The following is a 22,711-nucleotide window of genomic DNA, read 5'->3' on the forward strand; positions in this document are numbered from 1 at the left end:
GTATTTCTGTTATGATTATGTGTTTTCATCACAAATCCTCATACTGAAATTCCCCCAACATGTGTGAATATTTTACCTCTCTGTTTGAACATGTCTTCAAAAGGGCCCCATTCCCAAAGATGTTTCAGCCTGGCCTTTCAGGGGCCCTTGGCCATGTTGAGATTGTGGCCGCCCCAAGACCATGCTATGTCATTGTCACAGAAGGGTCTTATGTCATTCTCAGTGTTCCTGCCCCTCCACCCCCCATGAGCACTGAGTTTGGATAGGAGCAGCTGAACTGGCTGTAATTCAGCTCTCTGCTCTAATTCTGACCCCTGTAATCAGCTGATCTCGGTCAAAGTCTCAGGCTGAGGGCCATAGCATTGATCTCTAGCCAAGTTTGATTTCAGCATTTTCAAATCCACAGCTCAGTGGAGGCAGCCTTTGCCCTTGGCCCTTCTGCTCACTGGGATGTCCCTCTGTCCATGCAGGGGTTACTCTGTACAGCTTGTTCCTGTGTTTTCCCGTTACTGCTCTCCGGCTAGGCTCTCCCACTGGGCCTTGATACCAGGAGTCAGACGACCTTAGGAAATGATGCAGGCGCTCAGCTCATGGTCCACCAGTTTTTTGTTTGTTTGTTTATTTGTTTTGTTTTATAAATTCAGTCCAGGACCCTAGTTCATGGGATGCCACACAGGCCCATGAAGGCTAGATCTTCTGGCCTCCTTAGACATATCTGTCTAAAAACACCCTCATAGACACAGCCGTGCCTAGAGATGTCTCTTAATTAATTCCAAATTTAGTCAAATTGGCAATCGTAGCATCCTTCAGTCCTAATCTGACAAGCTTATCCTCTTGTTCTCCAGCCAAACCTATTCTTGCTTCTCCACAGCCTGACCCTCCAGCCCTGTCTAGAGCCTGGGTTCTTGTTTCTCTTGGGAGAGCCCCGTCCTCACCTGCCTTTACCCTGCTAGCCTAGCCACTGAGGACCCAGATGAAAATAGGCCCCTGGGCCTCTCCCACATCTATCCTGGATCTGAATTCTGGGGGTGTGTTCCTCGGATCTGCATATTATTCTGACCTCATTATCATTCTGATGTCATTCACTGTTTGAGAAGCTCTGTTGAAAATAAACATACGCCCATTTGATTAACTGTTTAAAATAGTGCTGATAATTGAGCACAAGAACTCAGGCTAAGTCACAAGCTCGTCCCTGCTCTCCTGGTGCTCTATCCGTGTGCATGATGTGTGAGAAAGTGGTAAACTAAGTTCTGCATACATGTCACAAATGTCGTTGTTGTTTGAACACGAGAGACCATGCTGAATGCTGAATGCAAACCTCGATAGTTACAGTGTCATTTGGCGAGACAGCTTTATTTGCTCAGTGTCAGAACCGTTAGTGTACGTGGTGGCCGTCTCCAAATAAAGCCACTAACTATTTAAGCAAATTTTATCGGGAAAGCACCACACAGATAAAGTTCATCTCATTGGGGTAACCCTTCTGGTTATAGCTGCTTTACCAGCCATTCAGTCGGAAATTCAGTCATGTGGTAAAGGAAGGCATAGTACAGTTTTAACTTTATCTTAAATAATTATTTGGAAATGATAAGTAGACCCAGATTGGGGAGTAATTTGATTTCTGAGCACCTAATTAACTCTAGCAACCTCTTATATTATCTTATAAATTTCAGTGTCTGCTAAGTTTTTTTTTTCCCTCCAAATTGTATTTTTTTTTTTTTTAGGTTGTTAAATACCATAAGCTTCAAGCTTTTGACTGGGGAAGCAGTGAAAAGAATTATTTTCATTACAACCAGGTAAGACTTTTAAAACGGGCTTTGAAAACTCACCACCGAAGCTGGCCCAGGCTTCCAGAAGTCAGCTGGGCTCTCTGCTGGGGGCTGGGGAGGGGGGCTGAATGTTGTTGGCAGAATTGCCTGGTTATGACGTTTTCCCTCAGTCCACTCAGACCTTTCCAGATCTGTCAGAGGTGGGATGGCTCAGGTCTTCTGTCTCCATCCTCTTGGCTGTACATCAGGGATCACTGTGACTCAGTGGGATCGTAAACATTCTCCTGAGAACCAAAGAGCCTCCAGGCTGCTGCCAGCCTGCTAGACTCGAGACCTCAGACATATTACATGGCTTTTAAGACTCTTCTTCTGTGTGCAAATCAAATTTCCATTTTTGATTGTTGAGTTTCCTAAAGCGTGAGAGCCTTTCTCTCTGCTTTTCTTAATTCTTGAGATAGCCCTTGCATGTGGCTTGAAGATCAGGAAATGGAGGCATGGAGGATTTGTGTGTTTTCCCTTGCATTCAGGGGAGAAGGCTTGAGGAGATGACCCCATAGTGCCTCCCTGTTCAGTTGGGTCTACTGCCTTCACTCCACATCTGGGGAAAACCTTGATACTCACTGGAGATTAAAAACATAATGGAAGCAATTTTTAAAACGCATTTTTTAAAAAAAAATTAATGTTTTTATCTTTCAAATAAGACTTACTAGATATTTGTTTTTCAATGGAGGTTTGTTAAAATTTAGAAAAGTATAACAGGAATAATTGCAAAGCTTTCTATGATCCTTTTTGTCTTATAGAGTTCTCCCCCCTTGTACAACATAAAAGACATGCATCTGCCCACTGCTTTGTGGAGCGGGGGCCGGGACTGGCTGGCAGACACCAGTGACATCAGTATCTTACTGACGGAAATCCCCAAGTTGGTGTACCACAAGTCCATTCCTGAGTGGGACCATGTGGATTTTATCTGGGGTTTGGACGCCCCCTGGAGGCTGTATGATGAAATGATCAGTCTAATGAAGAAATACCAGTGAACTCCAGACTTGAGATACTTCCCCTTCAGTAGGGGGAAAAGAACAGATGCTTGCTTAAGTTCTGTAAAATGCTTGTGTTTTCCTTGTCTAGATCATTTGTATTTTTTATGTGCAAGAAGATGATCATGTCTAAGGTGTTCGTTGCTCTCTGCTTAATAAGAAGCACGCGAGCTGTCTTATGCTTCATGTGACTGACAACCAGTGATGCCTTTTAAGTATTTAGAAAGTATGGGTGTTCCATGAAAAAGTCGCTGTAATCCTTTTGTTTGCCTTTTACGGTTGTGTTTGGTCTATATGTGCCGTGTATATACATGCATACGTGTGTACAGTGTGCTGGCCAGACCTTCCTCGTGTGGAGGTAAGGGCGGGCTCACATCAGGGTATCTTCCTCAGTCACTTCCTACCTTACTTTTTTTTGAGACAGGGTCTCTTGCTGAGCCGGGAGCCTGCTCTTTCAGTGAGACTGGCTGGCCAGTGAGCCTCCAGGATCTGTCTGTCTCTACCTCCCCCTCACCAATGCTGTCCTAGCCAGCCTTCTGACACTGATTCTAGGGACAGGAACTCAGGTTCTCGTGCTCTGTGTAGCGAGCCCTTTATTCACCGAATCATCACCTCAGACCCTCTGTAACTGAAAAGCTTCTCAGTTGCTTTTATATCCCCACCCAACACAAGTGAGCACACACAGGACATTTCAAGCCATTGTTTGCGAGCAAAAATAAACCTGCTAGTGACTTGAACACACTGTGTAGAGCTCCTTGCTCAGAGCTTCACACGGCAGCACAAACCTACAATCCCAGCTCTCCGGAAATGGAGACGGGAAGACTGCTGTTAGAATTAGGGTTCATCCAGAGAATGAGACTTTGTCTCTAGAAAACCAAAGACAAAGGAGAAAAAGAAAACCCAAAGTACTCAGTTCTTATCTCTTTTTTGCCTTAGAGGGCTTTCCAGCCCAGAGTTCCTGTGCTTACCTATCTAAACAACATTTTCATGTTTTCCTGCACTAGTTACCTAGTGAAATCCAGTGTTATCCCAGCTTCTCCAGGAGTAAAAATTCTCTCTTCAGTTTCATCAGACCTCAATAACAAAATTTTTCAGGCCAAGCCAAAAAAAAAAAAAAAAAAAAAAAAAAAGTGTAGACTCTTGAAAAGCAGTTTGCACTGATTAAAAAAAAGAAGAAGAACAACAACAACACTTGAAGATTAATACAATGAGCTGTGTTGGTTCTGCATATGTAGTCCAGTCACTTTTCTGTGGAGGGACAAACCACTAATTTGCCAGAAGTGAATGTGGCTGCCGGTACGGTGCCTGTGTGAAGCTGGTTGCCCATGGCAAGCGGTCCGTTTCCTTTTCACACAAGGGATGTTTTCAGACAGAGCCCAGCTCAGGAATTTTGCTTTGAGAATGATATAGCTTTGTAACAATTTAAAGGTTCATATTTAAACTTTTCAATAAAACTCAGCCTCACAAGCCTGAACATCCGTGTGCTGGTGTTTGCTTTTTTTTTTTTTAAATATTTATTTATTTATTTTATTTGATATATTCTTTATTTACATTTCAAATTATTTCCCCTTTCCTGAATCCCCCCTCCCTGAAAGTCCCATAAGCCCTCTTCCCTCCCCCTGCTCCCCAATCAACCCCTTCCCACTTCCCTATCCTGGTATTCCCCTACACTGCTGCACTGAGCCTTTACAGGACCAGGGACCTCTCCTGCCTTCTCCTTGGGCATCATTTGATATGTGAATTGTTTCTTGGGTATTCCGAGCTTCTGGGTTAATATCCGCTTATCAGTGAGTGCATACCATGTGTTTTCTTTTGTGATTGGGTTGCCTCACTCAGGATGACATTCTCCGGTTCCACCCACTTGCCTAAGAATTTCATGAATTCATTGTTGTTAATAGCTGAGTAGTATTCCATAGTGTGAATATACCACATTTTCTGTATCCAGTCCTCTGTTGGGACATCTGGGATCTTTCCAGCTTCTGGCTATTATAAATAGGGTTGCAATGAACATAGTGGAGCATGTGTCTTTACTGCATGCTGGAGAATCCTCTGGATATATGCCCAGGAGAGGTATAGTGGGGTCCTCTGGTAGTATCATGCCCAATTTTCTGAGGAACCGCCAGACTGATTTCCAGAGTGGTTGTACCAGCTTGCAACCCCACCAGCGGTGGAGGAGTGTTCCTCTTTCTCCACATCCTTGCCAACACCTGATTTCTCCTGAGGTTTTGATCTTAGCCATTCTGACTGCTGTGGGCCTCCTAGATGTCCTGGAGTCTGTGGACAGTACTATTCCTGGGATGAACAATTGACATTCAGCAGTGCTTTCTATGGCCTGCCGAGCTGGAAACTTTTCTATAGAGAAATGGGTGGAGAAATCTGCAGATACAGATGCCAGATGATTGCTCTTGTCCTGGTGGCTTTTGGCGTCTGCTCTCTCGTCCTGGATGCATACACCTTTGTGGTCCATACTCCCCTTCACCCCCGCCCCCCATCCTGCCAAGGGTCATCTTTGCATGTTCTAGGCAAGTGAAATGCTGAACTGCATTCCCACCAGCCTTCCTAGTGTTATTTAGTTTCTCTTGGAGTCTGTGAGAAGGTCTTTGATGGTTTGGTGTGTGTGTGTGGGGGGTGTGTGTCTTTTCAACCAGCTTTATCCAGTCCTATGTTGAGCCAACCATAAAGATCTCCATAAGGCTGTAACCTACAGGAATAAAAATTAATATCCCATCTCCTTGGGATTGTTGCCCTGTAGTCTTTAGGCCAAGATCAAGTGTTTTATCGTCTGTCTATTTGGAGCCCTTCTAAGGTGTATTCTTCTGGGGAAATTGATGAAGAATGGAAAATGAAAGGGGAGGGAAAAGAGTCACAGTTTGTTTGTTTTTTAATTACAATGGAGAATGAAGGAAGGGGAAGCACTTTTTCATCCCAATAGAGAATGAGGGAGGTTGTGGATAATTGTTCTCATTCCCACAAGAGGGCGCTCTTGACTTTACTTGTAAATCTTGCCAGCCACCATACCCTTGGGGTTGTTTTATTTTGTTTTCAGACTCTCACTGTACCCAGGCTTGTCTCCTGCCTCCCCTTCTAAACGCTGGGACTAAAAGCTTGCATCACCAAATCCAGCTCCTACGACAGTTTTTAGAGCTTCCTCTTAGGAACCGTCTAGAAGCTTCCTAAGCCAGTTGGTAATTTGTTAATGGGCTGTGGCTGGGGTCATTTCTATCCAGGGTAACAAATAGTTTTTATATAATTAATATCATCTGAAGATGTTCTTAAGGAATAGCTATCCACCCAGATATGACTTAGAAATAAAAATTGGGTGTGAGCAGCGGGCGGATAGGAAGTAGAGAAGTTTTCAACAGAGGACTCACACTATTCAGAAGTACCAATGTTTATTGACTTCATTGTCAAAACAACAAGGATTATTTTGTGTTTGTGAACACAAAAGATGTTGATGTAATAAATAAAGACATTTCAAATAGTAACTTGATGCTTTGTTGTTTTAAAGAATGAGTTGTTTTATATTTTATGGCTGAGTGTTTGGCTTGCATATATGTGAGTGCACTGCATGTGTTTAGTGCCCCAGGAGTCCAAAAGAGGACATTAGATATCCCGCAACTGGAGTTGTCATACGTAGTCCCTGAGTATGGAGTCTGAACAGGAGTCCTCTTCATGAGCAGCCAGTGCTCTTAACTGTGGAGCCATCTCTCCAACCCCTATCATTTATTCTCTAATATAAAGAGAGATCTCAAGACCAGAAGCCACTTGGCTTTTTTGTGGTGCATGAAACGCGACCTAAGGAAGTAATTATCCTGAGGAAAGCGTTCCGTGATCATCCAGCAGTCTTTGCTGCATTGCACTAGGTGCAGATTTCAAGTCTAATTCCAAGCTAATCAGATGGACTTTTTGCATCGATTACATTATAAAAAATGTACGTTGCATGTTTTAAACCACGTGTTCTCCTAAAACTTTGATCATGTTGATGGGGAAGTAGGGGTCTGGTGACACTTTTCTTTCTTTACAGGCATACTATGACTTTTTTATTAGGAGCAACTGCATATGCTTCCTTCAGAGGTGCTGGTAATAGTTCCCTAGTACGGACAGTACTGACTTATACACCATATGATAAGTCGCAGCCATATGCGTCAGTATCGGGGTTACTAGGAGCATAAAGGGAACTCGGAGGCTTTGCAGGCAGAGCTGACATCCCGCGGATTCTTTATTAGCATCGTCTAGCATTACTTCCAAGGTTAATTAATGGTACCTCAGTCTTGAAAATGAATACAAAATAGCAGCTTCAATGTTCTTTTCGAGAGCAACCCTGGCTGGCTAAGAACTAATGCTGAACAAAACTCTCCCCCAGCTGTAATTGACTCTTTATCTCTAATTAGGGCTATTCTTGGCCTATCTGAGAATATTTAATTCTTCTTCTTTGAAACGTGATGTCATATTTCGATCTTCGAGGTTATTCCACCTCTTGGGGCCTTGCTGCTAATCTCTCATGTATCAGAGGAGAGTTGTTTCAGTCAAGTATCTGTGTAAATAATCTCACCTGGGAAAACAAAACAAAACAAAACAAAACAAAACATCCCCAAACTCATTTTAAAGAGACTATATCATTAGCTTTGCTAGCTAGCTACGTGCTCTATTGGTGGGGCCTCCCAGAGACTTTTGTTTAGTTGGTGCCAAATAACTTTTGTGACTGAGTTCATTATGTTTGGACTTTGGGAATAAGTGGAGGGGAAAGGATTCTTGTCTTTGAAGGCTGTCGGAGGAGGGTTCAAGCCAAGATGAAATGGCAAAATCTTAATTAAATGGAAAAGTACAAGAAAGTGTTCTGATGCCACGTGAAATCATAAAAGAGCCATTTACATGGGCAACTGCCCTTGAATATAAGATCCAAAATACATCTGCTAGTGTTCACAATAAATACATAAAAATTAATAAATATCGAAATGCAGAAACCTATTTTATCTTCAGATTCGAGTCTATCTTCTAAAGTGAATATGCAGAATCTTTGGAACAGTCTTTGGGATGGGAGGGCGTGAGGTCAGTGACACAGTGAGTGCTTGGTATGCTTCAGGCTTCCCCCAGGCTCCTCTGTGACACACGGAGGTTAGCGGGGAGGAGACTTGCAGAAGGAGAGAGAGCAACCGAGGGAGGACAGACATTTCCTTAGCTTTGTGGAAACAGATCTTAAGATCCCTGCTCTAAGAGACTCTACTCACTCGGAAACTATTACAGTTTTGAGTCTGTAGAAACGCCATTAGGCTTGGCAAATTCAAGAAAACTCTTCACTTTAGCCAACACCACACAGGGCTCAACTTTGTTTTGGTTCACTAAATTCCGTTAAGTCGCCTGGACTGTTAGGCCTGCTCCTCTGCCATCAGGCCGTGGCGCCTGTAACCACTGAGCTCCTTGAGATGGTTGCATCTCTAAGTTGGGCATGCTATCTGTCCCATGAACCTCCTGGGCAGGGACTGGAGGAGGACAGCTATTCTGTAACGTCTTGAGGCGCAGGGGTAGGAACAGAGCCTCCTGAAGGCCTGGCTACAGGCTTTGCTTCACAGGTTTGATGTCATAAGCGTGTGGAGAAATACAGTGGCAGAGGACAGAACCACCGAAACAGCAAGAACAAGAGCACCACAAGGTCTTGGCAGCACAGAGAATAGCTAAATGCAAATCGAGCAACACTACGCATCTTTTGCAGGGTGCAAGCAGATCCAACACATCCAGGCATGAAAAAGAGGGCAGAAGCAAAGAACGATGTGTGTCTGACAGAAACCGGGGTAAGTCTGCTGAGTTCAACCTGCTCATAACTGTCCTGACACATTTGTAACCCTGAGCTCGCGAGTCCTGAGCTCTGGAGGTCCCTTTGGAACCTTGAGCGGCCCACATTGAAGTTCTTTTTTTCTTTTCCCCTTTAAATGAACAAATCCCAAATCTTCCTCTCTTCTCAGAGATGTGCATCAAAGGACCACATTCACAGGGGATGAGAAAGAAGAAAATGGCCCTAACAACGTGAGTGGAAACAGCATAGGCTTGTAAGAGGAATTAAGGAGTCTCTTAGTATCCAACTGGAAGAAACCAATCGACAGGGAGGCCAGAGACATGCAGCTTCCCCACCTCCCGTTTTACTTCTATTAGCCATCAAGGAAGCCTAAGAAAAATCTGTCCTCTTTCCTTTTGTGCATTGCTTGTCAAGAAACTCAAAATTACTTCTTACTCCTGGTTCAGCAATGGCAGATATATCAGCAGAGTGTCAGAATGTTCCCATGGCACACTGGAACCTCCCCACCTCTTTCTCTCTTTCTCTTTCTCTTCTTTTCCCTTTCTCTTCCTTCCTTCCTTCCTTCTTCACTTTCTTTCTTCTTTTCTTCCTTTCTTGGAACTTTAGTGAGTTTATAGTCTTTTCTTTAAAATATTAGCATACCAGGCATTAGATATTATTGTGGTGTTTTTTTTTTACCTCCCCTGAGTCCAGATCTATCCATACTCCTGAAAATTCCAAATTTTAATTCTCCTTTACGACCAAATCGAATTCCATTATGTGTATGTATTACATATTCATCATAAATTCATCTGTTGATGGGCATCCGGGATGGTTTCATTTCTGTGCTACTGCGACATGGACAGGCAGACGTCTCTGTGGTAGTGTTAGGAAAAATGATGTACCTTCCAGATAAGGAATCACTCCATATACTTAGAAATGAAGGAAGAACCTTTATAGCACTCAACTTGTCTGCCTAGGCTAACACCCGAGCAAGAGCCAGGCTCCAATGGATACACTGTCATGCTTAAATCTCTTTCAAGTCTGACCCCCCAGGTTACATCCTAAACACAGACAGAAGACTAAGTCTGGCTGCTTAGGCAGATAGGGAATTTACACAGCAAAGATATTATATATTATCCGAATTATTTTAAGTTCACCAGTATTGTTGTTTTTTCAAATAGTTGTCACCAACAGTTATCTTGTGCACCTGACAGAACTATGTTCTACCTGCTGAGAGCACAGGGGACTTAATGGCAGACCAAAACTTCACGGCAGTTGTATCCTGACACTACCCACCATGATGAGCAGTCCTTCAGAGGTATGCCTTTGGAATGGGAATCAGTGCTTAATGGCTGCTCAGAAGTCGGCCAGCTTTCTCCTTTGGCATGGGAACCAGAGACTAATGGCTGGTAATCCTGGTGAGTAAACATATTCTAGCATCCTAAACGTCTCTCATCTCTAGCAGGTCTGGTTAGCAGACAGTCTTTGGGGTATTTTGAAGGCAGCAAGCACGCCTTTGGCTACATTCCACTTGAGTGACCTCATGTTTCCTATACAAATCCCATTTCATGCCCATCCTAGCACTTTGTGTTTCTTTTACACCAATAGGATGTAGAGTCCTTTAGTTTATGGCCAGGAGGGCAGAGCTGGGCTATATGCTAGTTTTATTTTGAGACAACCCCATGCTGGTTTCCATATTGGCTGTAATAAGTCATATAAAATTGTTTTTTATTTTTCTTTTAAGGTTTTTGAGGTTGCTATGCATCTCAAAGCTACAGTTTAGAGGCTCTGGAGAATGAATGAAGATGTGCACCTTCTCCAACAGTGATAACTCTGGAAAATCTACCAAATGGGAAGCTTGAATTATGAACTTACCTATTGTGTATGTTTGTTTCCTCAATATAAAATGAACCTGTTTATTATAACACATACACACAGACACACACACCTGGGTATATGTTGGGCCCATTTATTGTTAGATAGTTTTACAATATGTGTTTGTTTCTTATAATAGATCCTTCTTTCCTTTCTTCATGTAAAAAAATCTTAATATTTGCATTTAATTCCAAATATCTTAGTGGTTACCTGTGAAGTACAAAGTTAAAATGATCGTGTGTCTTATGTCCTTTGGTTGTATGTGCTAAGTCCTTAGATAGAGAGCCATGGAACCACAGTAATGGGGTCACCTCCCCCTTCCTGACAAATATGGGAGCCAGTTCTTGAGGAGTGTAAATCACAACACAATCTTGGCTTGGGCCTGGCAGGGAGCAGGCAGAGGTTACAGGCCACCCACCCCCCTCTTTTCTATCAGGGTTTGCAGCAGGCTCCTAGAACTACTATCGCTGTTTTCCTTGGAAAATAACACAAGAAACACAAGCTTGCATAAGACTATGTCAGCTTCCTGCAGAGAAAAGCCGCTGTAAAGACACAAATACAAGAAACACGGGGAGAATGGCCCCTGGCTTTCCTCTGGGGTCTCTGTACCACGTGTCAGCCACCTGGGCCTGATTTCTGTGCGGGGGCTCTCTGCGCGGGTGGGGGGGGGGTGGTTCTTCTGGGACATAGTACTGACCTCCTGTACTGATCCTTGGCTGACCAGTCCCAGTGTCTGAAAGGGTGCCCAGGAGTTGAGGAGTAGGGAAAAACTGGAGACTGGTAGAAATCGGAGCCAAAGGAACCTCCAGGAAATGGCAGGGGAGATGAGAGATCTCCCGGGAAGCTATGAGATTGAGCAGATCACCCCTCTCCACCGCCCTTTGAGGTTTGGCCCAATTGAGCCATTGTGGGTGTCAAGCCCAGCATCCTCCGTTCTCCAATCCAGAGCAAAGCCCTCTGGACTGCAGTCTAGCAGGACCCGATCTCTCTGCAGGACACTGCTGGCTTTAAGGGTACCAGAGCCAGAGAGTCTTCCGCGCCAAAAGGCTGCGAGCCTGACTGCTCCTTTTTGGACGGTGCCTATGCCAGGCTCCCTCTCTGTAAGGGACACAATCGCTGTTTGAAACGGACCTAGTACCAGCACTGCGGGGTGAGGTGCGCACACTCAAGAGATCCCCAAGATGTAGAGTAAGTCTTTACACATTCAAATACAGGTATTTTAAAACTCAGGGACTTCTGCTTTGGTCGGGGAACAGCACTTTCTGAGGGCGATGAACTCATTAGTTTGTAGCGGTGGTGGCCGGTGAATTGTCCCAAGGCAGAATCGCTTACTCCTGTGTCAACAGTATGTCAGTTGAAAGGCGAGCGAACAGTCAGGGGAACGACTTTAAGGGATGCTGCACCCATTAAGCAGAGGTTTGATGCAGCTATAAACCAGGACATAGACAGGAACCAAATACATAATTCGGGCTATTTAAGCAAAATTCCGTAGAAGGGAAGAGAGGGAAGGAAGGCTGACGTCACTGGGGGGCGGGGCCGCAGTCCAAAGAAAAGTCGGAGGGCCTGGGGAGACCACAACTGTGGGACACAGTCTCAGCATGGGCTGCCACAACGGTTCGGAGCTCCAAGACCTGGACTGTTCCAGCCAGCTGCTCCTGCAGCCCCTCTGGGACACCATAAGGACCAGGGAGTCGTTCGCGGGCTCACCCTTCTTCCCAGTCACCTTTTCTATCCTCACTTATGTGAGCTTCTGCCTACCGTTCGTGGTGCTGGACGTCCTGTATCCCTGGGTGCCCATCCTGCGACGCTACAAGATCCACCCGGACTTCTCGCCTTCCGTAAGGCAGCTTCTGCCCTGCCTGGGGCTGACACTCTACCAGCACCTGGTGTTCGTGTTCCCGGTGACGCTGCTGCACTGGGCGCGCAGCCCCGCGCTCCTGCCGCGGGAGGCCCCGGAGCTGTCCCAGCTCCTGAGTCACATCCTGATCTGCCTGCTGCTCTTCGACACTGAGTTCTTCGCCTGGCACCTGCTGCACCATAAGGTGCCCTGGCTGTACCGCACCTTCCACAAGGTGCATCACCAGAACTCGTCCTCCTTCGCGCTGGCTACCCAATACATGAGCGTCTGGGAGCTGCTTTCTCTGACCTTCTTCGACGTGTTGAACGTCGCGATGCTTCAATGTCACCCACTCACCACCTTTACCTTTCACTTGCTTAACATCTGGCTGTCGGTGGAGGACCACTCTGGCTACGACTTCCCGTGGTCTACTCACAGACTTGTGCCCTTTGGCTGGTATGGGGGTGTTGCTCACCACGACCTGCATCACTCTCAGTTTAACTGCAACTTTGCTCCCTACTTCACACACTGGGACAAACTGCTGGGCACCTTGCGGTCCGCGCCCCTCCCAGAGCGCCTGTGTGCCTGCGGTAAGCGCTGCTTGGACTCCGGAGAGCTATGCACTGTACACTTCAACAAGAAGAGACAGACTTGAGTTTTTTTTTTTTTTCAGAAGTTAGTAACTTTTAAAGTGATGAACACTGCTATAAATTCTAATGTATTTCTACAGCCCAACAAAGTAATTTATATGTTTGTATATGAATTTAATTGTAGTCTTGGTGTCAAATTTCAACTCATCCTGGTGTCGTTGACTTGTGGACACAAGTTAGACCTTCACTGTGGTGTATTTAAATCATGATCTCTAGAATGATTTTGTTTCTAGGACCAAGACTTTCCTAAGTATGAAATTGCACTGGAACTGGGCTAACCACACATGTTGATGGAAAATCTAATTTCTGACTCTTTAAATAATCAAATTTGTTCCTGCTGGGCAGTGACCAAGGTTATAGTATATTTTTCTACTTTTGAAGGAAATGATATATTTATATTGAAAGAATTTTTATTCATATTTTAAAAATAAAAAGAATATGAACTAAACAAGCATTGGCTCCTGATGGACCTGATGGATTAAAAACTAAAAAGGAAGTATGTGTGTGTATGTGTATTCTCAGTATTCTTTGAAGCATCTACCAGTCCTGCCATGGCAAGAGACATGGTGGTAGGTATTGGTGGGGGCTGGGGGATAGCTTTGGGAAGAAGACTAGGGGCTATCTGACCACTTGAATTTAGAATGCTTTTTGTCTGGTTTTGACATAAGAAGCACATGAAAAACTTGTTCTGTATATTACTTTTATAGGGGATTAGCATCAGTCACCGTATTGTTGGAGTGTTATGTGTAGGGTAACTTAGAATCAGAACATCAGAGTGATGTCTTGATAAGTCAAGTCAGTGCATTAGGGACGATGATAAATCACGCTCCATTTTAAGGCAGTGTCCATTCTTAGCTGGTACAACTGACCCTTAAAAGGCTGTCCCTGCAGCCCGGAGTTTATTTTCTTAATGAAGACACAAATGCAAAGCATACAGCCTCTTCTTAACCGAGGGTGAGAGTAACTTTTAGTCTTAGAATTTCTGTTTTGTTTCCTGCAAAAGGTGATGGTATGAAAATTGCAGGCGAAAATCAATATCAAGACAAAAAGAAAGGGGCAGCTGGGCTGCTCAGTAGTAGAAATTATTGGCTATACAGATGTTGCCATCAAACATCTCATCTGCCTGCAGCTTAGTTACTTTAATGTTAAATTGAGAGTTTTGATCACAAAGGCTAATGCTAAAAAGGAAGATGTCAGAAGTCTGTAACTCTGCATATCATTGTGGGCTCATCATATATGAACCTAAATGTGCTTATTTAGGAGGTTTTTTAAAAAGCATCTAAAGATTTGCTCTCCATTGTTTGTCAAAGAGATGCCCGGGAATTATCTTTAAATCTTTCCCATGATCCAGCTGCGGCATCTGGTGTCTGCTGATTGTCTCATATTTGTTCAGAGATGTTTTCCTGGATCCTAAACTAAAGTTACCACCTCCTTTGTCTGCAACTGTATCAGGTTGGAATATAAAGATCTTATTCATAAAAAGAGAACTTCCCAGAAAATGGAAGAGGGGTCCAAGGAGGAAGCCCCACACTAGACATGTTCCATCTCCTCAGTCATGTGCACAGTGAGTGGTGAAAGAAGATAATAATCAGATGTGGCAGATGTGGCAGATGTGGCAGATGTGGAATACTGAATGAAGCTGATATTAAGGCAAAGGGCTCTAGGCACCCAAAGCCAGCCAGGTGGCATAATAACAATTTATCTCAGTAACAATGTTTCCTGTCACCTTGCCCTATAAGAGAAATGAAATAAGGCAATCAGACACGTGGAGAGGGTTGGATTTAGAAACACTTTCTCTAAGTCCCAAGTCAGCAGCTAATGCCATGTTCAGGAAGATGGGAGGCTTCAGATATGTGACAAGCCACACGGTAAAGGTTAATAGGTTACATTTGTATGTTTTTTCCACACTTTATTTCACTTGCTGTTTGAAACAGGACCATAAGGGATGTAGAAGAGTAATTCTCCTCCTCAGCATCTCACTTCAGAGATGGAGTCCTGGTCCAATATAGGTTTAGTATCCATTTCCAATTAGGAGTGAAATAGGCATTGGAATATTCTTAATTATCAAATCCAAAGAGATGATTTCTCATCTCCTTAGTTGTGTTTATTTATTGTGGTGTGTGTGTGTGTGTGTGTGTGTGTATGTTTCTTTCTTAACCTTCATCTTAGCTTGGCATTAGTGAGGCTTCCCTAAAACATTTACTTCCTAATTTTCTAGCTGTTTCTTTTCTTCTTAGTGGCTCACCACAACTAGAAAGAAAGCCACAGGCACTTGGGCTTTTTAATCTTAAAAATCTGTATTTTGGGGGGTTAGAAAGATGGCTCAGCAGTTAACAGCACTTCCAGAGGTCCTGAGTTCAATTTCTAGCAACCACATAGTGACTCACTACCATCTCTTCTGGGATCTGATGTCCTCTTCTGGCATGCAGATATATGTGCAAATAGAATACTCATATACATATAATAAATGAATGAATCTAAAAAAAAATCCATTTGTGTGCAACAAATGTTCTTTCTACCACCTCCTAATAATCCTGAAAATTTCCTATGAATTGCACTACAGTATACACATGTGTATATACATACTATTTTATGTGTATATATGAAATATATAATATGTATATCATTATGCATGCATATATTATACAAATTATACAGATGCCTCCATATGATTACATATGTATAAATGTATGCATTTGTGTATATGTATGTATTTATGTACTATATATAAATGCATTGTGAATATGATAAATTTGTTATATGATATATGGACATACATATCCATGCATGCATGGGTAAGCCATGCTATATAAAATATATCCACATATACATCTCAACCATATATAAACACACACATATGTTTTAACTACATATATACTCTGCTTTTTTCCCTTTCTCTTTTATCCCTCTCTTTTCTATAGACACATACAACCAGTGTTGTTCTCTTCACTAATTGTCTTCTCCCCAAGAATGGCATTTGTCTGTTGATATGTATTGGTTCAATGTCACATGAATTCTGAAAGCATAGGAGACACAGCTCAGCTAATTAGTCATGTCTTTTTTCAGCTACTTCTTCTTGACCTGCATTCTCCCTCACCAGCCCAACTCAGCTTTATACTCAACCCATGTTTACATTTCACAATCTTGTTCTAGAAAAGGTAACAGTTGTCTATAAACATGCCCGATAAGCAAATTCAGCTAATCCAGTGCAGTAAGCACTGCCAGGAAGAGAGCAGCAGGCAGTCCCAAGGAAACAGACCTCCAGCTCAAAGGGTGAAGGATTTCTACGGGTTCACAAAGCTGGAATGCAGGCATAACTGATACCTAGGGGGAAAAAGACAGTTGTAGAAAGATGAGCAAACTTGGTGTCTTGAAAATGTAGAAGGAAGCTCAGAATCTCGGCCGAATAAGTTCTAGAAGAACCTTAAGGCACATCTGTTGCAAGGCATCCAGGGCCAGAGTTTGGGACCTAGCAGTCAGTGTTATTCTTACCTCTTCACAAATCATCCAACTGCTCAGGACCGTGCCCACCTGGCCACGTCACGGGGTGGTGGGAGACCACTTGTGAAATATTAGGGCTTGCTAGGTATGTGCATGCATAGTGAAGGATGAAGGTATTGAAAATTAGACTTGGGCAATGAAGGTGGTGGCCTGTGTACTGCACAGATTTTTAAGCAAAGGAGGAATATGTTTGCGTCTGTGCAAAATGAAAACTTGCGGCAGACAATGGGGGTGTTGCTGCCTTCATCCTGGGCTGGTTCTCCTTCATCTTTACTGTGCAACAAGCAGGAGTGTTCTAGGGCTCAATATCCTCATCTGCAAAACAAATGTATTAGATACTATTTTGTTACTGTGACAAAATATCACGACTTATTGAAGAAGATTTTATTTTGGCTTATGGTCCTTGAAGAAAAGTCTGTGATGGCAAGGGAGGCATGATAACAGGTAGTAGGGACGGTAAGCTGAGGGATCACATCTCGAGCCACACCCAGGAAAGAGAACACAAACATTGAGTGAGAGGAGACGATAAACCTTCAAAGCTTGACCTCAGTAGCATGGTCCCTCCAGCAAGGCAGCTCCATGGCTTCTCCAAACAACACCGACAACCAGGGAACAAACACTCAAATAGATCAGCCTAGGGAGGACATTTTTCATTCAAAGAGCAACAGAGACGATTAGTGCCTATGCCTAGAATGTATGAGGACCCAGGAAGACAGTATTCACTACGCTTGGCACATTCCTGGCATATAGACAGCCCTCTGTAGATAGAGACCCTTTCTTTACCCATTGTTACAAAATTGTTATAGAAGAGAGATACTGCGCTCGAAGGGGTAGATTTATCTTCCATTATAACAACTATTATTTTACAAGAGTAATACATGCACGTGATAAGATTTCAAGCCCTGGAGAGCAATGGAGAATATAAAGTTCCATTCTTTAACAGCCAACTTAGGCCCCCTGCAGATATCTTTTGTCAACACTTCATTGGGAGCCAAACAAAAAGTTGCTCAGTCCCCTCCGCTTTTCTTATCCTTCTCCATCCATGTTTTTATTTTATTTTTTTTACATTGGCTTGCATGCAATGATTTTTAAAAATAGCTGTATAAACAGAACTTACTTAAGTGAAGCCTCAAACATGTTTCCCCTTAACTATTTTTGGCTTATTTTCTTTTTCCATACTCTATTAAAAAATAAATACATTAATTTGAATGATTGTCACTTACTAATAAATACATAAGAAAGAATGGCAGTGATCTAAAATCACAGGGTAAAATTTTCTATTAGTCTATCCTCTTCAGTTCTTTTCTATTGCCACAGTAAACATCATGACCAAGATAACTTAAGGAAGGAAGGAAGGGTTTATTTGGGATAAGGGTTCCAGAGGGATGAGTTCATCACCCTCTGGTGATGAGTTAATCCCATCATGATGGGAAAATGCAACAACAGGGGAGGCACACGGCAGCTGGAGCTGCAGCTGAGGTCTCCTACAGGGGACTACAAGCCTACAAGCGGGAAGCAGCAGTGGGAGTGTTTATATCGCAAAGCCTGCCTTTTGGAGGAGGACAGTGACACACTTCTTCCAAGAAAGCGACATATCCTAAGCAAGAGTAAGAGTAAGAGTAAGAGTTAAGACTAAGTAACAAGTATTCAGATACCCCAAACTGTGGGAGCCATCTCATCCAAAGGACCACACAACAAAATGTACTATGCATTTTTGCATATGTTTGAGGAGTCACTATGTACAAAATGCATTAGTGCCTTGACAAAGCAAGTTGACAACATTGTGGCAAGAAGACTTTTACACAGTTTCTGGAGACTCCTGACATCCTGAATTTTAGATTTAAATTCACAGAATGGTTATTCTGTTTCTGAGATTAGAAATCCAGATCAAAAGGCAGCAGAAGCACACCTCACCACAGACACACACACACATACATACATATATACACATACACACATACACAAAACACACACATACACACACATATATACACATACACACATACACATACATACACATAACACGTACACATATACACACACATATATACATATACACACATATACATACACATAACACACATACATACACACACACACACACACACACACACACACACACACACACACAGCTTTAGAGATATGAACACCCTCAGTAATAACCAGATAAGAAATTCCAACCTAGCTCAGGCTAATCATTTCCTAGTAAAACAAACTTGAAGCAGGTGGTGGCCTCTTTAGAAGGAGCAGGGATATTCATCACTAGTGCAGGCCTCCCTGTGGAAGAGCACATGGGATCTGAGCAGTCACCAAGGACAAGGAACGAGTAGAGTAGAAGGGATTAAAAGTGTGACTTCAATGCCCATCAATTTGACTAAATTATCCTCACTGTCACTCAACTGTACTTAATTTGCATTCAAAAGAGGTTTACAACCTAAGCTGTGGCAGAGTAACTCTTGTAAGAGTTAAGCTAAGAGCTTTGGTAGTGAAAATGCACTCAAGCAGAATGAAAGGCAAAGCACAGGAATTTCTGTTTTATTTATTTTTCTCTTTAATTCCATTTAGAGTTTTTAATTTATATTTTCAAGCTAAGTTTATTTTGGAAAATTTTATATATGTATATAATGAGTTTGAGTGACATAGGCTCTGTTCTCTTTTACCTCCTCTCTGTCAATTTCCCCTCTCCTCTAAAAGTCATCCTTTCACATGTCTTTTCAACTCTGTTTTGTGTTTGGTTTTTGACCCACAAAACTAGAGTTTAACCAGAGCTCTGTGTGTGAGCCTGTGAATAGAACTATCCATTGGAATGTGAGAAAGCAGGCAACAACTATACTAGAGAAAACAATTGATTACCTACCCTGCCCCCATCCATCTAAGCCAACTTGCTCTTCAGGGAGGAATAGGGCCCCGTGATTACCTATAATGTGCATGAGTGAATGAATGTTCACAGGCTCAGTATTGTACAGGGCCCTGATAGGCAGACTCAGATACTGTGAATTCTTGATTGAAGCGTTGCATGGCATATCTGGTGTTTACAGACAGGATGGATCCCTAGGTGGGGCAGTCTCTGAATGGCCTTTCCTTCAGTCTCTTTGTCCCCGTGTTTCCTTTAGAATGAAGCAATTCTGGGTTAATATTTTTGAGATGGGTGAGTGCCCCCATTCCTCAACTGGGGACCGTGCCTAACCACTGGATATGGTATCTACCGATTATTTTTAATAGTAGCTTCATTCTCTGACTTTCGTTCTACCTCCTCATTTTTGTCAATTTTTGAGAAGTTCATAAAATACATTTTGACCAGATTCACCTCCTACCCCCATTCTTCCCAGATCCATCTTTCTTTTCCTACCCACCTTCCTTAGGGTTTCTATTCCTGCACAAATATCATGACTAAGCAAGTGGGGTGGAAAGGGTTTATTGAGCTTACACTTCCACATTGCTGTTCACCAAAGGAAGTCAGGACTGGAACTCAAGCAGGTCAGGAAGCAGGAGCTGATGCAGAGGCCATAGAGGGATGTTCCTTACTGACTTGCTTCCCCTGGCTTGCTCAGCTTCTTTCTTAAAGAACCCAGGACTACCAGCCCAGGGATGGCACCACCCACAAGGGGCCCTCCTGCCTTGATCACTAATTGAGAAGATGCCTTACAGATGGATCTCTCTGTGATAACTCTAACTTGTGTCAAGTTGGCACACAAAACCAGTCAGTACACTACCCAATTAATGAAAAGGAAATGCAGTTTATTTTGTTTGTGTACTATATTGGGTGTATGACCTTACTGGACGGTGACCTACTCACCAGGGGCTGTATCCTCAAAGACTTCTTCTAGCTAATATCTACTGCCATTATCTTCTTAGCTTAGCTTACTCTTCCTTCTCCATTCTGGAGTTTTGTCTGTGTTTCCCTGTTGTGTTCATAATACATTTTTTCCTTATAGTCATTCATCACCAATGGCTCTCATAATCTTTCTGTTCCATCTTCCCCTAAGTCCCCGAGTCTTGGGTGGAGGTGGGTATGAAATAAATATTCACTATTTCTGAATATTTGACAATATCTTATCCTCTATACTTTGATCAGTTGTGCATCTCTGTGACAGTTGTCATCTACTGCAAAAGAGTTAAATCATTATTTTCTGTAAGGGAGGGAAAAATCTCTGAAAGAAGGGACCATGTCATACAACTTTTATTCCTTCAAGGATCTTATTCTTGGAAAGTGTTCTATAGATATTTCAGAGTATAGACTCTAGGCCTGGGAGCCTGAAGAGCCTGAAGAGCCAGTGGTTGAGCTCCTGATTATTTGCTTTCAGGGAAGTCATTAAACCACTTGGAACATCAGTTTCTATCTCTGTAAAGTAGACGGAAAGTAGAGTCGCAACGTGTAGTTTTGACTGCTTCTTAGTTCTTCCACGAAGATGAAATAAGTCAGAGTAGGCTGGAGCTGAATGGGTGAGAAGCCTTCTGCAGAGATTAGGATATGAAACTCTGCTCTCCCTCTGTCCCTGATGTCACAACTCCATGTTTTACTCTTTTCACCAGCAGCTGCTGCTAGCATTCCATTCTAGGCTCATTTTCTTGTATCCTTCTAATCTTCAAGCTGTAACTCTGCTTCCCTGCAGATTCTGAAGAGAGTCTGGGAGGTGGATATTTGCCCATGTGGCAGGAAAGGGAGGGAATGTTATGTTGTGTAGCAATTTATTCTGAACTGAAACTTTCCATTCCAGAGGGACTCTCCTTAAGACTCAGGAAATTCCAGATTCAAACATTCCTTTTCGGGTGGAAGAACTCCACAACTGCCAAGTCTCAGGAAGTCCCTGAAACTTAGAAGATTCATAAATCCCTTCTCTCCCAAAGGTCATAAAAGTATGATACAATACTGAAGTGAGGAGTGAGGAGACTCTTACCTGTGGAGTTTCTTTGAGTAATACAGAGTGGTGCCAGGGTTGCAGCTCTTCTCTATGGACTTTCGGTGATGCAGCTGCCTTTGAGTCATTCACATTCCTGTAAGTAATTTCTCACTCATCTGTAGCAAATAACTTCAGTAAACTCATTGATTTATCAAATTAGATATTGCTGTTATTGATGCTGCTACTTTGGTGTGCTGGCTGGTTTTGTGTGTCAACTTGACACAAATTGGAGTTGCCACAGAGAAAGGAGCTTCAGTTGAGGAAATGCCTCCAATTGAGGAAATGCCTCCATGAGATCCAGTTGTAAGGCATTTTCTCAATTAGTGATCAAGGGAAGAGTGCTCATTGTGGGTAGTGCCATCCCTGGGCTGGTAGTCCTGGATTTTATAAGAAAGTAAGCTGAGCAATCCAGGGAAAGCAAGCCAGTAAGAAACATCCCTCCTTGGCCTCTGCGTCAGCTCCTGTTTCCTGACCTGCTTGAGTTCCTGTCCTGCCTTCTTTTGGTGATGAACAGAAATGTGCAAAGTGTAAGCTGAATAAACACTTTCCTCCCCAATTTGCTTCTTGGTCATGATGTTTGTACAATGTGATAGTTCGGATATGATTGGCCCTGGGAGTGATCCTATTAGGAGGTGTGGCCTTGTTAGAGTAGGTATGTCACTGCGGGTGTGGGCTTAAGACCCTTACCCTAGTTGCCTGGAAGTTAGTCTTCTACTAGCAGCCTTCAGATGAAGATGTAGAACTCTCAGCTCCTCCTGCACCATGCCTGCCTGGATGCTGCCATGTTTCTGCCTTGATGACAATGGACTGAACCACTGTGCCTGTAAGCCAGACCCAATTAAATATTGTCTTTTATAGAACTTGCATTGGTCATGGTGTCTGTTCACATCAGTAAAACCCCGACTAAGACATACAGGAATAGAAATCCTGACTAAGACAATTGGTACCGGGTATCAATATTCCGGTGAGGTATTCTGATGACAACCTGACTATGCTTTGGGGAGGACTGTAGAAGGATTTTGTAACTTTGAGCTAGAAGTGCCGTTGGGATGTTAAGAGCTCTGTGGGATGTTCTGTAAGAGCTTGGAAGATAATGTTGAGAACAGTGCAGAAGATGGAGGCCTGGCTTGTCAAATTTCAGAGGGAATATTAAAAACTCTTATCAGGGCCATTGCTATTTTGATTGTGAAGATTCTGTGGTTTTGGTTAGCTGGGGCTGAAGAATCAACTGTGATTAACAAGATACCAGAACTACAAAGTGAAACCTTTGTATTACTGGGACTATTGGTGCTGGTTAACCAGAGCCAAGCAATTAGTGGTGATTAAGAAGAGACCAGCATCACTGAGGTGAAAACTTGTGGCAAGTGCTCTCTG

The 22,711-nt window shown here is 43.0% G+C and overlaps 2 protein-coding genes across 3 annotated transcripts in view; both read left to right on the plus strand.

The window, feature by feature from the left end:
• The window catches only part of Lipa (lipase A, lysosomal acid type), a 33,302-nt gene extending 29,028 nt beyond the window's left edge, over positions 1-4,274 (plus strand). For both annotated transcript variants that reach the window (XM_052186956.1, XM_052186963.1), the window contains 2 exons: positions 1,722-1,793; positions 2,567-4,274. In XM_052186956.1, coding sequence (XP_052042916.1) covers positions 1,722-1,793; positions 2,567-2,800 — 306 coding nt within the window. In that variant the 3' untranslated portion in view covers positions 2,801-4,274. The remainder of the gene's footprint in view (positions 1-1,721; positions 1,794-2,566) is intronic.
• Positions 4,275-11,325: 7,051 nt separating this feature from the next.
• On the plus strand, positions 11,326-13,388 carry Ch25h (cholesterol 25-hydroxylase). Its single transcript, XM_052186975.1, has one exon. The coding sequence runs from the start codon at positions 12,047-12,049 to the stop codon at positions 12,938-12,940; it is 894 nt and encodes a 297-aa protein (XP_052042935.1). The 5' UTR covers positions 11,326-12,046; the 3' UTR covers positions 12,941-13,388.
• Positions 13,389-22,711: the final 9,323 nt, after the last annotated feature.

The sequence above is a fragment of the Apodemus sylvaticus genome, chromosome 1 (genome assembly GCF_947179515.1).
Source record: "Apodemus sylvaticus chromosome 1, mApoSyl1.1, whole genome shotgun sequence".
Taxonomy (NCBI): domain Eukaryota; kingdom Metazoa; phylum Chordata; class Mammalia; order Rodentia; family Muridae; genus Apodemus; species Apodemus sylvaticus.

Excerpts from the sequence above, each read along its gene's own strand:
- Ch25h (XM_052186975.1), top strand. The coding sequence starts at position 12,047 with ATGGGCTGCCACAACGGTTCGGAGCTCCAAGACCTGGACTGTTCCAGC.